At 41.3% G+C, this 13353-nt stretch overlaps 1 protein-coding gene across 1 annotated transcript in view; it reads right to left on the bottom strand.

Annotated features, from left to right (window-relative positions):
• Positions 1-1153: 1153 nt before the first annotated feature.
• LOC142008242 (uncharacterized) overlaps positions 1154-13353 on the bottom strand; it is a 29428-nt gene continuing 17228 nt past the window's right edge. The window contains exons 4-6 of the mRNA XM_074985434.1: positions 10486-10555; positions 8044-8150; positions 1154-1814 (exon numbers count right to left, since the gene is read on the bottom strand). Coding sequence (XP_074841535.1) covers positions 8073-8150; positions 10486-10555 — 148 coding nt within the window. The 3' untranslated portion in view covers positions 1154-1814; positions 8044-8072. The remainder of the gene's footprint in view (positions 1815-8043; positions 8151-10485; positions 10556-13353) is intronic.

Genomic DNA, 13353 nt, shown 5'->3' with positions numbered 1-13353 from the left:
GACGACGAAGTAGTGCCTGACGAATCCTTTTCTCAGGATGTCATCCCCAAGCCTAAACATAACCGAAAGACATTTTGGGGTCGGAGCCCCTTAGCTAGGCGAAAGAGAGATTTGGAGCAAGCACAACAAGATATAAAAAACAGAAAGCCTCTAACTATGCAGGAAACGATAGGCTGGGCCCTACTACCACCAGTTGGTGTCGCAAGAGTTGGTGGAGCAGTCCTCAGACTACAATCAGTCTTAGAGGTTGTGGCCAATGAGACGGGGCAATCCCTCAAGGAGTTAGCTGATGAACATCATCAGATCCGTCAGGCTGTGATCTAAAATCGAATAGCGTTAGATATGATTCTCGCGGACAAGGGAGGTGTCTGTGCGATTTTTGGAAAACAGTGCTGTGTATACATTCCAGATAATGCAAATAAGGTTTTTAACAGAGCAGACCATATAATGCGTGTGGCCTATGTTCCGCCGGCACCACCTGTGTGGGATCTGTGGTCATGGGTCACCGACAAACTGGGATATGTGGGTACCCAAATATTTAAGGGAATTGCTTTATTTTTTATGATTATAATAGCAGTTTTAGTTATATACCTTGTTGTAAAACTTGTATTAGCATGTGTAGCCTACTTCAGGTCAGGGTAATGATACAAGCCTAGAGCATAAATGTAAATGTGTTTTGTGCGGGAACTATAGTTGTCTAATTCGGCGCATAGTTGTTTAACTATTAAGTCTTAACTTATAGGCTGGATGATTGGATATGGAGTGAACCGCTCCGCCTCTGTCAGGGTCACGGGGGCATGGCGCAATATCCCCAACGTGGGGTGAGTGTTGTGTCCGCGTGTCCTGTTATGTGGTCCCGGTTGTGTCCTTATCCTCTAACATCAAACCATCGTTTGGGCTTAGGATGGACCGTAGGCGGCGCAGGATGGGTGGCGCTGGCTTGCTGGGGTCACTGTACCTGTCTCCCAGTCCAGGTTCCAGGACGGGTGGCGCCATCTGCTGCTGGCGGCCGTTCCTGAGTTCTTGCAAGGGAAGTACAGGATGAGTGGGCCCACTAGTCAGTGTGATTGTACCTGGGTCATCATGGGTCGTACCTAAGTGGATGCAGTCATCATGCAGCTCCTGTCCATGGCCACGGGGGCATGTAGAAAAATCCTCTTCTGAGGTGATTTATATGTCCCTGTCCATGAGCCGTGGTGTCTGTGTGGTTGCCCTGCATCCTGACCAAACAGCCCTTAAGCTAAGCATTTAAAATTTATAATCTGCTTTACCAGCAGTGGTGACATATTTCCCTCACAAACCACATCAAAATTAGATAAATTGAAAAATATATTTACTGTTAAAATGGTGTTTAGATACACAAAATGGCCGCTGGAAAATGACAGTTAGAGAATGACAGTTGCAATTAATATTCGGCGGGCTATGAATATGTATGAAGTTATGGTTTGAAAGGTTTCAAATTAATTGGTTAATTTAGAATCCTTATACATATGTAGTAGTCAAATGCCCCTTTGATACATTGTGGCACTGAGGAGGACCTAGCAGGCAGAAGTTGTCAAACAGGTCCACCCAGGCAGCATATATTCAGGAGAGCAGCCCTGCTTGGGGCATTCCGGACCAGACCTCAGAGGAGAGCAGACAAAGAAGAAAGAAGACTACAGAGAAGGACTGAGCTAAGAGCTGGACTGAGCCTGTAGCCGAACATCGCTGGCGGAAGAGCCGAAGCTGACCTGCGTGTCAGTCATCGCTCGCTAGCCGCCGTGGGCCGACGAAGAACAGAAGAGTTCCAGCCAGAAGACCAGAAGAGCTGCAGTCTACAAAGAGCAAAAAATCACTAGTAAGGCTCCGGTTCTTTTATCCGGAGGGTTTGTCTGGCAGACTGCACCGCCTAAACAACGGTGCCCTGCACGGGGAAACCGCAGCAGCGACCCTGCCCTTCCAGTCACCGACCCTAGCTCAGGCCGGTGTCTGAAATATCACGGTCGTTCCTAAAAAACACAGGAGGTTTTTGTTAACCAAGCCGGTTTTTCCTCCTGGCTCTCTTTTTCTTCCTCCTTTACTATCTGACCTGACGCGGCTGCCGTACAAGCGCGCCGTGAGGGTCATAGCTTCCTAGCTCGAAGAGAACTACAGGCCCAGCGCCTGGATTACAGAGCAGGAATAAGGAGGTATTTGTGGTCTGGGTTTAAAGTCAATATAAGTAATTTGGTGAGCAGTTAATGTAAGAATAGCTTTATATAGTTTTGTAACAGAGAGTGGATTGGGACTTCCCCAAGTCCATGATCTACGTCTTATATTTTGTACCCCTTGTCTCTGTGTAAAGGCACAGGAGGCCAATGCTATTGGTCTAGCCTAAAACTATTACATGCACACAGAAGGGTAGTTAGGCAAACTGCTTTATAATTATAATCCAGAGCTATAAGCTCCCCACTATTTAGGAGGGTAGAGCGGTCAGGGATAACCCTATAAAGGGAAAACCCTGGTGTTCTTAGTAACCCTTTAAGGGTAATGAAGGTCTGCAATAAAGGGCTACCATAACAAGGTGGTCGAAATAGGCAGTACCATTTTTAAGGGGATAACCTTTAACTAGGAAAACCCCACCATTTAACTAAGGGGATAACCTCTCAGAAGGAAACCCCGCATATACTGGGCTCTCCCCTGCTTGGCCAGCAGGGCAACCCACTTAACTAGAGAATTGACCTAGCTTAGCGCAGGCAAATTCTTATTCTAAGTAAGATCTGCTCCCCGCGGTAGTCGGCCAAGGGTTGAGCGACCTGGTGAACCTCAGGAAGATCCAGGAATAAATAAATACAATACAGCTCTGAAGTTATCCTATCCATTTTACAGCACGCATCGAAGGCTGCACGGCCCGTCCCAGAAGCGCAGTAAGTAGCTAAGGGGTTAGATAGCAGTGCTGTTATAGCAGTTACCTATTCTTTAAGGCTATAAGCCAATTAGTATTTAAATCCTGTGCTTATTTCAAAAAAACAAGGGTCCATATATTTTGTGTCACCTAGCTTACCATAATCCACACTTTTATTTTGTTAAATAAATCCTTTCTCCCTGTTTGAACCTAACACCTTGTCCGCATTTCTTCCTTGGGTAAACACACCGCAGCAGCGCAGTTCACACACCCTGAAACCCCGTTGTGATTAGACCCACCGTAGACGGCGAGCAGGGTCGCGGGGTAAAATCCTGGGAGCATTGGTAAGGACTCAGTTTTAGTCCAGTCCATTGCTCTGGTGTGACTGACTTAGCCTAATCAATATTCAAATTTATTCTTACGTCACTCACATCCTCAATAATATAAAGAGAGAATAAATCAATATATGGGTAAAAAACAATTCAATATGATTTTTAATTTAAAAATGAGTAATGGAATATTCCCCACTGTGTCTGAATTTAGAATAATTAAAACACTAACAAGACTTAACAGCCTTGCTCCCATTAACTTTCAATGAGAGTTGTACCTTTGAAAATCTTCCCCCAAAGGACACAAATCCACAGGACACAAATAAATTGTAACAAAAGCAAGTTTTACCTGAGTAATTATTGTAGGATTTAACCCTCTCCCCTCCTCCAAATGCATTACTGGAAAACTACCTTCAGCTTTATTCCTTATGAAAACCATGGAAAACTAAATCATGAACATCAGCATGGCTTGCCACAGAGGAACAACTTTTTTCCATTTCTCATGGAGGTCAAATGTGTCCAAACCCCTCTTTGTTTTTCCTTAGAAAGTGTAACTGAAAGCTTTACTGTATTCATACCCTATATGCTATTGTGATAAACTTTGTACAAAATGTGCCTGATGAGGTATCATTTGAAAACTAATAACTAGCTGGTCAATAATATCATATAACTAGCTGGTCAATAATATCAGTGACACACATATAGCAACCTTGCATGTAAAGCTATGAATTCTCCCATTTATGATATTCTCAGCACATACTCAACCCCACAGAGTTTTGACTAGGTAAAAGTTATTAAACAGAGCTATTCTATACTAATGAATATGTGCTTACCTCAGTTTTAGATAGTTCTATCTGTGCTACATGCATTTGCTTTCACTATAACATTTTGGGACCAAATCTTACAAGATCATCTGAGGGCTTTCTCATTAATTCCGATTTATCTGACCCACCTCTCATTGAAACAGCACTTCCTAGGTACTGCATATAAATGAGACAGCTTGCTCAGTTGTAATGTTATTCAGTCTTCCTGCAGGGGCATCAATCACACAAATCCACATGGCCTGTAGCTAGTATTATCTGCCTTCATTTGGGGGCATATTGCTGAGTTACATCTTTCTGTATATTTCTATCCAGATTTATGATAAGATTACCTAATCAGTAAAGCAAAGAGTATATGTGGTCTGCAACTGCAGAGCACAAACACTTGTTCCTCACTATGCATATTATTTATGCTGCTAGATTACCTTTCATTGACTTTTTAAAATAAGCAGTCTGTATGTTCCTGTGATTGTTTAACATATTTTGTCAACTTGTTTATCATCATTAAAACCAAGAGCTAGGTCTCTTTTTCAACTTTTTGTAAACCTCATAGAACATGGGTAAGGCTATTTGAGTGATGCATCCCTTACTGCCCATCTTCTGGCAAGGAATGGTTTAGGAATACCCTGATCATGGGACTGCATCCATGACCATCGTTGCTAACAGCCTTTGATGGAATGAACATCCATGAATTTATCTCATTCTTATCTGAACCCACTTATACTTTTTACCACATCTGCTGGCAGTGTGTTCTACAGATTGACTGTCCATTGTGTAAGGAAGTACTTTCCTTAGTTTGTTTTAAACTAGCTGCCTACTAATTTCAGTGGGTGACCCCAGTTTATGTGAAGAGGTAAATAACACTTTTCTATTAATTCTTCCCCACCATTCAGCCTCTATTATGCTTCCTTTAGTAGTTCCTTTTGTAGACTGAACAGTCCCAATCTTTTTTTTTTTTCAAATTTTTCTTTACATGGAAGCTATCCCATCCTGTAATCATTTCATTCTTTACATATATTTTTTCTAATCCTAATATATCTTTTATGTGAGATGGGACTTCCAGAACAATATGAAGTATTCAAGGTGTGTGCATTATATGGTGGCATTATGATACTTTTATATTAATATCTATGCTTTTCTTAATGAACATTCTGTTACATTTTTGGTTGACATGGCACATAAATCTGATGTTTTCAGAGAATTATCTACACTGATTTCAAGAGCTCTTTCTTGACTGGTAACAGCTAATGTAGACTTGGATTTACAATGTGTATGTATACTTGGGATTATTTTTTTCCAGTGTGTGTTACTTTGCATTTATCAACACTGAATTTCATTTGCAATTTTGTTACCCATTTGCTTGCTTTTATTGTGTTCCCTTTGTAAGTATGCAGTCAGCTTTGGACTTCACTATCTTGAATATTTTTTATCACCTACAAATTTTACCACATCACTGTGTATCACGTTTTTCAGATAGTTTATGAATATGATGAACAGCATGGTCCCAGTGCAGATCCCACAGAGAAATCACTATTTACCTATCTCCATTCCGAAAATTGTTTATTCCTATCCTTTGTTTACTAGCTTTTAAGCAAAGATTGATCCATGCAATGATTTTCGTACTTATCCCATGCTTGCTTACCTTGCTTAAGAGGCTTAGATGAAGAAAGTTGTCAAAAGCTTTCTGAAAGCCCAAGAACACTACAGATGGCTCCTTCCAAATTTAGGACTCTCTTGACCAACAACATCCGTGGTCCAGAAGGACCACAGATGTTCCAGAACCAGAGAGTCTCAGGGTTGGAGCAGTATCCCTGGGGCTCGGGCTGGGGCTCAAATCGATATTTGCATTGCCAGGGCCTACCTCCAGCAGCCCGGCCAGGAAGGAGTTGGCAGCTGGACTGGAACAGAGCATTTATATTAATCTGTATATCAACTGGATCACCCTTTACCACATGCACACCTTCAGAGAATTATACTGATGAGGTATTGCAGTCAATTGTAGCAGCTGCAGCCCTAGAGACTCCACTGATAGTTTTATACTGAGGCAGCAGCCTGTTATTGTTAGAGTCAACCCTGGAGCATTTTTTAAAAATCGGCATTACATCAACTATCCTCCCTTTAGCTTCAGTGCCCTGTGTTCCTTGAGTACTTCTTCAGCAGCTTGGTCATCTCATGGTCCCACTGCTCATTTGTCAGGATTCCTGCTTCTGATATACTTAAAAAATTAACAAGTTTTTGTCTTTTGCTAGTTACTTTTCAAATTCTTGTTTGTCCTGCCTAATTATACTGTTTCACTCGACTTGCCAGAGTTTATGATCCTTTCTACTTCCCTTAGTAGGATTTGACTTCTAACTTTTAAAGGATGCCTCATTGCCTCTTGCAGCCTCTTTTACTCTGTTGCTTAGCCATTATGGCATTTTTGATCATCTCACTGTTCTTTAATTTGAATTATACATCTAATTTGAGCCTCTTTTATCATGCTTTTCCCATACAGTGCCACTCGTCCACCAGTGCAACCTACTCTGTCATTCATATATGTACTCTGGTATGTGATGTGAGTGTGTGGGACTCCTTTCCATTTGACTGTTTCTCTCCAGTTTCTATTTGTATTTTATCAGCTTCTACCTTCTCTGTACTAAGACATGATGTATCTCTGTGATGGGGCCTGGATATGCTGCACTAGGCAAGAAAGGGTTAAGCTGACATACTGTGCAGTGGTAATCCCACTCTTCAGACTATACTGAGCATGATCCAACTGCTGTCTCAGTATAAAATGGAGCAGCCCAGCTCATTCTAGGCTGACCACTGAGGCGAGATGATCAGTAGAGGCTCCAGGGCTGGAGCTGCTACATTCACAAACTGCAGGAACCCGATGACTCAGAGGTCAGATCTATGACCTACTGCATTTAGCGAACGTCCAGGAGCTGCAGTTCCAAGGAATGACTCCCACTGGGGAATCCAGGGGTCCTCACAGAGGAGGAACTGCCAACTTGGTTACTAGGCCACACCTCCCTGGCCATAAGGGCTATCATACCGACTCCAGCTCCTAGGCCATACAGCCCTGACCAGAAGGGTAATTGTACTAACTCCTACCATTAGGCAACACCACCCTGACCCTAGCAGTGACTGTATCGACTCCAGCCACTACACCCTTACGCCAAGGGTGACTGTATTCACTTCCCTAGCCCTGATTCCAGGGGTATAGTCATATTGACCTCAGCCACTGGGCTGCAGACCTGACTCCAGAGGAAGTTGTATTGACCCTGGCCATGGAGCCATGCTGTTTTCAACTGAAAGATGGTCTGTTATCCTGTTATCTTGTGGTATCCACCCTGCTCTGAAGGAAGACAGCATGTGCATACCACAAGACTATTCCTTTTAATAAATCCTTCACCTAAAGGATGTCTCTGGAGAAACCACATCCCCTCTGCACCTGTGACGAAGTGGGGGGTGCCTGTGTATGTAACTCTGGTGACCAGGCCACAGTCATTTGTAATCTAGGCAACCAGGTGATACCTCTGCCTAACTGGGGCCTGAGCCACTAGTAACCTAGATGACCAGGTGACACCTCTGTCAGGCTGTTTTTGAATGAGACACCCCGGAGTGGGAAGGCAGTTAGCTTCGGCTGGAGGAGAGGGACAAAGGGGGGACCCAAGACCCTGGCTTGGGGGCTCCCCTCGGGCATCCTCTTCCCAAGATATATTGGACTGACTGTTCCTGGCTGTTGTACTGATACCTGTGTGCTACGCTGTGTCCCCACTAACTAATAACCCCCCTCTTCTATCTGCTGAGTGGTAGTCACTTTTGGGTGGGGTTCTGGACTTTAATCTCTGACATTTTAACCCCTGAACCACATCACACTTCCCAACACCATCATTTCAACCATACGTGTGTAATTGGCTGTATGTATGGAACAGGAGGGATTTCGGAGAACGTTACCATGGGGGTCCTGGACTTTAATCTCCAACATCTTAAGTTCTCATCTTTAGTTCTTTCCAGTTGGGCTTTCTTAAACAGCACAAAAGTTTACCTTTTCTTCTCCATTCCCAATATAGGTTGTTATATGCTTGATGTGGAAAGAATTTCACAAAATGGCCATCCCAGAAAAGGTTTCTTTAAATGGTGAAATAGTAGTACCTGTAGCAGAGACAAAGATAGTACAGTTAAAATTTCAAACCAACCCGTTGTTCACTAAATGCAGCAAAGTGAATCCTTTTATGCAGCCTTAATAGTTCAAGACAAGTAGTTTCTTATTAAATCTTTACAGGTGAGTTCTTCTGCAGGATACCATAATGTTAGCAAAGGACCAAACTTTGACTTCACCGACACCCAGGAAACTCCCCTCCACTCACCCCGCACCCCTCTTTTTTTCCCCTGATCTTATTCTTCTTGTCCACTTGCACATTCTTTCTTCCCTTCTCTCATGGTCTTAGCAGTATTCAAGTTGCTGCATTCTAAATGTTACCTCTTTTCTAATTTCTTTTTGTCGTGTGGAAAGGTACATCAATGAGCTATTAAAGGGGATGGATGATTAAGGTTCTAGTCCAGGATTTGAGGGACCAGAAATGACTTTTCTGTGCTCTCAGACTTCCTGTGCAACACTGGGCAGGCTACTTAGCCTCTGTGCTTCAGTACTCCACCAGGAAAATGGGGATAGTGCTTCCCAACCTGCACAGGAACGTTGTGAGGATAAATACAATAAAAATCATGAGGTGCTCAAGTGCTACATTAATGGAGGTGATACAGTTACCTACAATTTGGTGTTTGCACTGTTTTTGTAGCAATGGTGGTGCCATGGTAGCAGAGAGACAGGGTAGGTAAGGTAATTTCTTTCTTTCTTTTCTTTTCTTTTTTTTTTTTTTGATCTACTTCTGAAGAAGTAAAAGCTTGTCTCTCTCACCACCAGAAGTTGGTCCAATATACGGTATTATTTAACCCACTTTGTCTCTCTGTTATTTGATGTGTCATTATAATATGGTTGATATCAGCTCCTACACACTGTGGTATCATGATGTGATGCTTGTCTCTTTCAATGCTGATATTAATCATCCATTATTGACTGCTTAAGTTTATGCAGAAAGAGCTTGCAGCAAATCCTTTACACACTTTTTAATTCCTCATTTGCTTTCGTTTCACTAAGCTTTTGCTTTCAGAGTGTTGTAGGAAGCTATAACTCACTTCTAAACTAATTTATTTAATATCCATGTAGCAGACGATATTAATATGTTAAGTCTCAAACAATTCCATACAACAGTGAATATTCTTAATTGCATTAAAGAATTAAGCCTCTCGTAGCCTCTGTTCTGGGCACCACATTTCAGGAAAGATATGTACGAACCGGAGAAAGTCCAGGGAACACCAACAAAAATGACCCAAGGTCAAGAAAATGACATATGAGGAAAAATTGAAAAAAAAGGGGTTTATTTAACTTGACGAAGAGAAGACTGAGGGAGACAAAAAGTTTTCAAACCCATCAAAGATTGCTAGGAGGAGGAGGGAGAAAATTGTTCTTCTTGTCCTCTGAGAATAAGACAAGAAGCAGTGGGCTTAAACTGCAGCAAAGGCAGTTTATGTTGGATACTAGGAAAAAACTCTTGTTAGGGTAGTTAAACAATGGAATAAATTGCCTAGGGAGGTTGCAGAATCTCCAACAATGGAGAATTTTAAGAGCAGGTTAGATAAACAATTGTCAAGGATAATACTTAAGAAATAATACTCAATGCTTCCATGAGTGCAGGGGACTGGACTAGATGACCTCTCAAGTTCCCTTCCAGTCCTAAGATTCCATGATTCTTCGATTATGTAGCTCCAATTTTACTTGTTTGTGTTTAAGTACTAACTAAAGTTTTAATGTTTTTACATATAGCTGACAAACCTCATCTTTAATTATGTATATAGCTGCCTGAGTAAGAGAACTTGTTATTAGTAACTTCTGCATTTTGGACTAAATCTATAAAGGCCATAGCATGCTGCAGGGGTAGAAGAGGAAAGGGCTCATATACTCATCTTGCATATTCCCTTTATGGGAGTATTCCACAACTGGGAGATGTAAAGGCTTATTTACCTTAAATTTAGAAAGGGACTTATTACTGCCAGTGCTTAATGAAGCCTTTAAAAGTAATTGTAGTGGAGAACGTGATGCTTGAATGGCTGTAGTCAGCAAGAGTATTTCAAGCCTCTTAGGCAAGGTAAACCACTGAAATATATTCCTGCTGTATGGAAGGTGATCAGGAAACAATTTTTGGCTTCTTATACCAATGGTTATTGCAGTCTGATGGCCTTTCAGGAAGATATACTTTACTACCTCTTTCCACACAGTGCCCTTTGTGCTCCATGCACTACTAGAAACTACTCTTCATTAACAGTTCTGTAAGATGGTACAAATTAGATGGACACATATGGCAGATGACCTATGTTCAAACAGTTAAAACCATAATTGGAATTCAGGAAAGTATGGCTAATCCGTTCTTACCTTTCTGAACAGCACTGAATAACTCAAAATGAATGTCATGATGTGTGGCACCCCCTTCGAATAGTAGAACCTAAAACAAATAGAACATGCAGCAGGATCTTTGCAGAATGTATAGTTATTCTGGGGATATATGGAAAAAGAATATTTTATATCAGATTTATAAAACCAGTTATTCATTGGCTGAATTGGGATAATAACAGTAGTTCATCTTAATATTTATTATCAAAATAATACCATTATTTTAAGAATGCTGCTAGTCTGCCTTTTTAATGTACTGATTGGTTGTTATACAAAACATATCAATGTTTCCTGTTTGGATGATACCTCTGTTCAATATCATTTTACCTCTGTATTTGATATTGGTGTAGCCACTACTGGAATCCAGTTTTAAAACCTTTAAAGGAGAGAAAAAAATTGTGAAGGTTCTATGAAACATGCAGGGTGCAAATCAGAGCAAGAAAAAATTAAATTAAAGGACTGGTGATGAACAGTCTTATATGGTCTTTTCAATTTATGTCTGAAAAGGCCCAGCAGCCCTTGAAACCCTTCTACCAGCCCCCACTGTTTAGGAACTTCAGTGTGACCCTTTCTGTAGGGTGCAGTATATGCTGATGTACCAAATGCCTACAGGCATGAAATGTTACACAATAGGTTAATAAGTTGTAACAGGCCTACTGAGCTGCTTCTGATGTCATCTTTAAAAAGCTGCTTGAAATGGAATTCAGGTGTTGGTGCAGGGTAGGAATTAAATTCGTACAGAAAACGACCTAAAAGATAAACCGTGAGCTGTTCTCTTTTCCAATGGGTGAGACTGAAAAGGCTCTTAATACTGGAACTCAGACTTCAGAGTGAAACCAAGCAATGTTTTGCAAAACCTTTGTAAAGTTGTTTTTTTTAAACAATTCTTAATTTTATAACTGCAAAGCTGTCCTGTTTCTGGCCACATTTGACCAACACCTTAATTGTGTTATGGCTCTCATGCTTCTGAAGTCTGCACATACTCGTGGAAAGTTATTACAGAATTCTTCCAGGGCTTCCAAACATTCCATTGAGTTCAGTAGAACCCAGAAGCACAGGATCTGAAGTAAGGGCCATCAGAAAATTGATGCATGACACTTTTCTTTATCAATTCAGCCTAAAGAATGGCTTCTATCTGAATCTTAAAAGCCCTGGGATTTGTTTGTTCAGTAGGGTTTTTGTATGAGAACAGGCTGCTTTAAGTGTGGTCAAGATTTAAAGTACAGTCAGTGGAACCTGAGAATGACTATCCCCCCTGATTCTCCACTCATTTCCACAAAATGTAGATGCAGGTGCTCCCAAAGAATGATTATTTATATTAACAGAAGAGCATTTGTAGAGATTGTGTGTAACTAATTTCATGTTTAACTGAAATTAATCTTTTCAGTAATTTGGTTTATGCTACAAATCAAAGACAAGATGAGCTAGCTAGCTATGAACATACTGTTGATGTATTTTGTTCTTAAGCATATTAACTAATTTATTCATGCTCATTCATGTTCTATATTATCATGCTCAGTAAAACATAAAGAAATCACAGTTCAACTGATGGCCATGCTGGTAGTCTAAATCAGTGTTTCTCAACCTTTTAATAGAGTACCGCTTTTTCAAAAAAACTAATATATAAGTACCCCCAGACTTCTCTTGTGTATCCCTGAGGTTATGTGTATCACTGGTTGAGAAACATGGTCCTAAAGTAATCTGAAGTCTTGAAACAAGTGCCATTCAATCCTTCCAGAATCCTGTACCCTTTTCAGGAATCAGATTTATTTTGCATACCACCAAGTTACACCTCACTCAAAGACCACTTTCAACAACATGCAAAAATATCACAGAATACTACTGAAAACTTACTGACCTTCTACCATCTTATTCTCAAATAAATGAATTGGAATAGAAATATCCCACTTACATTTATTTCAGTGTAAGGCATATGAAGCAATAGAAACAAGTCATTGGCTGCCAGCTAGCCAGCAGCCTTATCAGAAGGCAGCCACAGCAAACAGGGAGTTTGCCTGTAATTTCACCTTGCAGGGCAGCCCCATACCAGCTGTCCCTTTCTTATAGGTTTGTTTCTCTTGTGCCCTTCAAGGGGAACACTCTGAAAAAAGGGGGAAAATGGATAGTGACATGTCGACTGAGAAGTCTGCTGTTGTGACCTGCATGGCATATGCCATGTTTGTCTTCCTTCTGGACAACAGAAAGAATTTTGTATGTCACAAGTGCAAGCTGGTTGCCATTTTGAAGTAGAAGGTTAGAGGACTTGATGCGCAAATATCAGCCATCAGGCCCATCAGAGAGGGTGAAGACTTTCTGGATAGAAGGCATCATTTAGTACTATATGAACAGCAGGCTGTTCAAAACAAGGAATCATAGAATCATAGAATACTAGGACTGGAAGGGACCTCGAGAGGTCATTGAGTCCAGCCCCCTGCCCTAATGGCAGGACCAAGTACTGTCTAAACCACCCCGATGGACATTTATCTAACCTGTTCTTAAATATCTCCAGTGATGGAGATTCCACAACCTCCCTTGGCAATTTATTCCAGTGTTTGACCACCCTGACAGCTAGGAACTTTTTCCTAATGGCCAACCTAAACCTCCCTTGCTGCAGTTTAAGTCCATTGCCCCTTGTTCTACCCTCAGGGGCCAAAAAGAACATGTTTTCTCCTTCCTCCTTATGACACCCTTTAGATACCTGAAAACTGCTATCATATTGCCCTTCAATCTTCTCCTTTCCAAACTAAACAAGCCCAATTCTTTCAGCCTTTCTTCATAGGTCACATTCTGTAGACCTTTGATCATTCTTGTTACTCTTTTCTGGACCCTCTCTAATTTCTCCACATCTTT

The sequence above is a fragment of the Carettochelys insculpta genome, chromosome 2 (assembly GCF_033958435.1).
Source record: "Carettochelys insculpta isolate YL-2023 chromosome 2, ASM3395843v1, whole genome shotgun sequence".
NCBI lineage: Eukaryota > Metazoa > Chordata > Testudines > Carettochelyidae > Carettochelys > Carettochelys insculpta.
The sequence above is the reverse complement of the archived record's forward strand: the minus strand, read 5'-3'. Positions and strand labels throughout refer to the sequence as shown.